This window comes from Penaeus monodon, chromosome 28 (genome assembly GCF_015228065.2).
Source record: "Penaeus monodon isolate SGIC_2016 chromosome 28, NSTDA_Pmon_1, whole genome shotgun sequence".
Taxonomy (NCBI): domain Eukaryota; kingdom Metazoa; phylum Arthropoda; class Malacostraca; order Decapoda; family Penaeidae; genus Penaeus; species Penaeus monodon.
The window spans coordinates 467,756-468,257 of NC_051413.1; the positions used below are offsets into that span (position 1 = coordinate 467,756).

At 46.8% G+C, this 502-nt stretch overlaps 1 protein-coding gene across 1 annotated transcript in view; it reads left to right on the forward strand.

Moving 5' to 3' along the window:
• Positions 1 to 47: 47 nt before the first annotated feature.
• The window catches only part of LOC119591245 (protein transport protein Sec61 subunit beta-like), a 1,869-nt gene continuing 1,414 nt past the window's right edge, over positions 48 to 502 (forward strand). The window contains exon 1 of the mRNA XM_037939955.1: positions 48 to 199. Coding sequence (XP_037795883.1) covers positions 197 to 199 — 3 coding nt within the window. The 5' untranslated portion in view covers positions 48 to 196. The remainder of the gene's footprint in view (positions 200 to 502) is intronic.

Consider the following 502-nt stretch of genomic DNA (forward strand, 5'->3'; position numbering starts at 1 on the left):
CATCCAAATCACCAAACCAACACCCTCTCCCCCCCCAAAAAAAAAAAAAAAACCCGATCCTAAGTTTTCGAAAAAGGAACCATCCGTCCGGTCGTGACACACGGGTGACGTGTGTGTTGGTGTCAGAAGCGCCTCGACGTCGGCACCGAACGCGTCGCCCCGTGCTCACTCCCCGCCGTCGCTCCGTCACTGAAACATGGTGAGTCCGGCCGATTTGTGGCGATTTGACTGCCTTTTGGGGGGAAATTCATTTGTATTTGGGTTTATTGGAGGGTAAACGGGACGGGAATTAGGGTAATATTCATTCGGGAATTTCAGATGTTTGATTTTCTTTTTGTTTTGTTTCAGACGTTGGCAGATGGGGTTCGGGCCGTTTATTTATCCGGAATTATTTTCGGTTTTTATGAAGGTTTCTCTCTTTAGGTCTTTATTCCGAGCAGATGGAAAGGATCGCGTGGAATCTTAGCATTTGGGTAGATTTTTTTTTTTTCCCCCAAGGTTT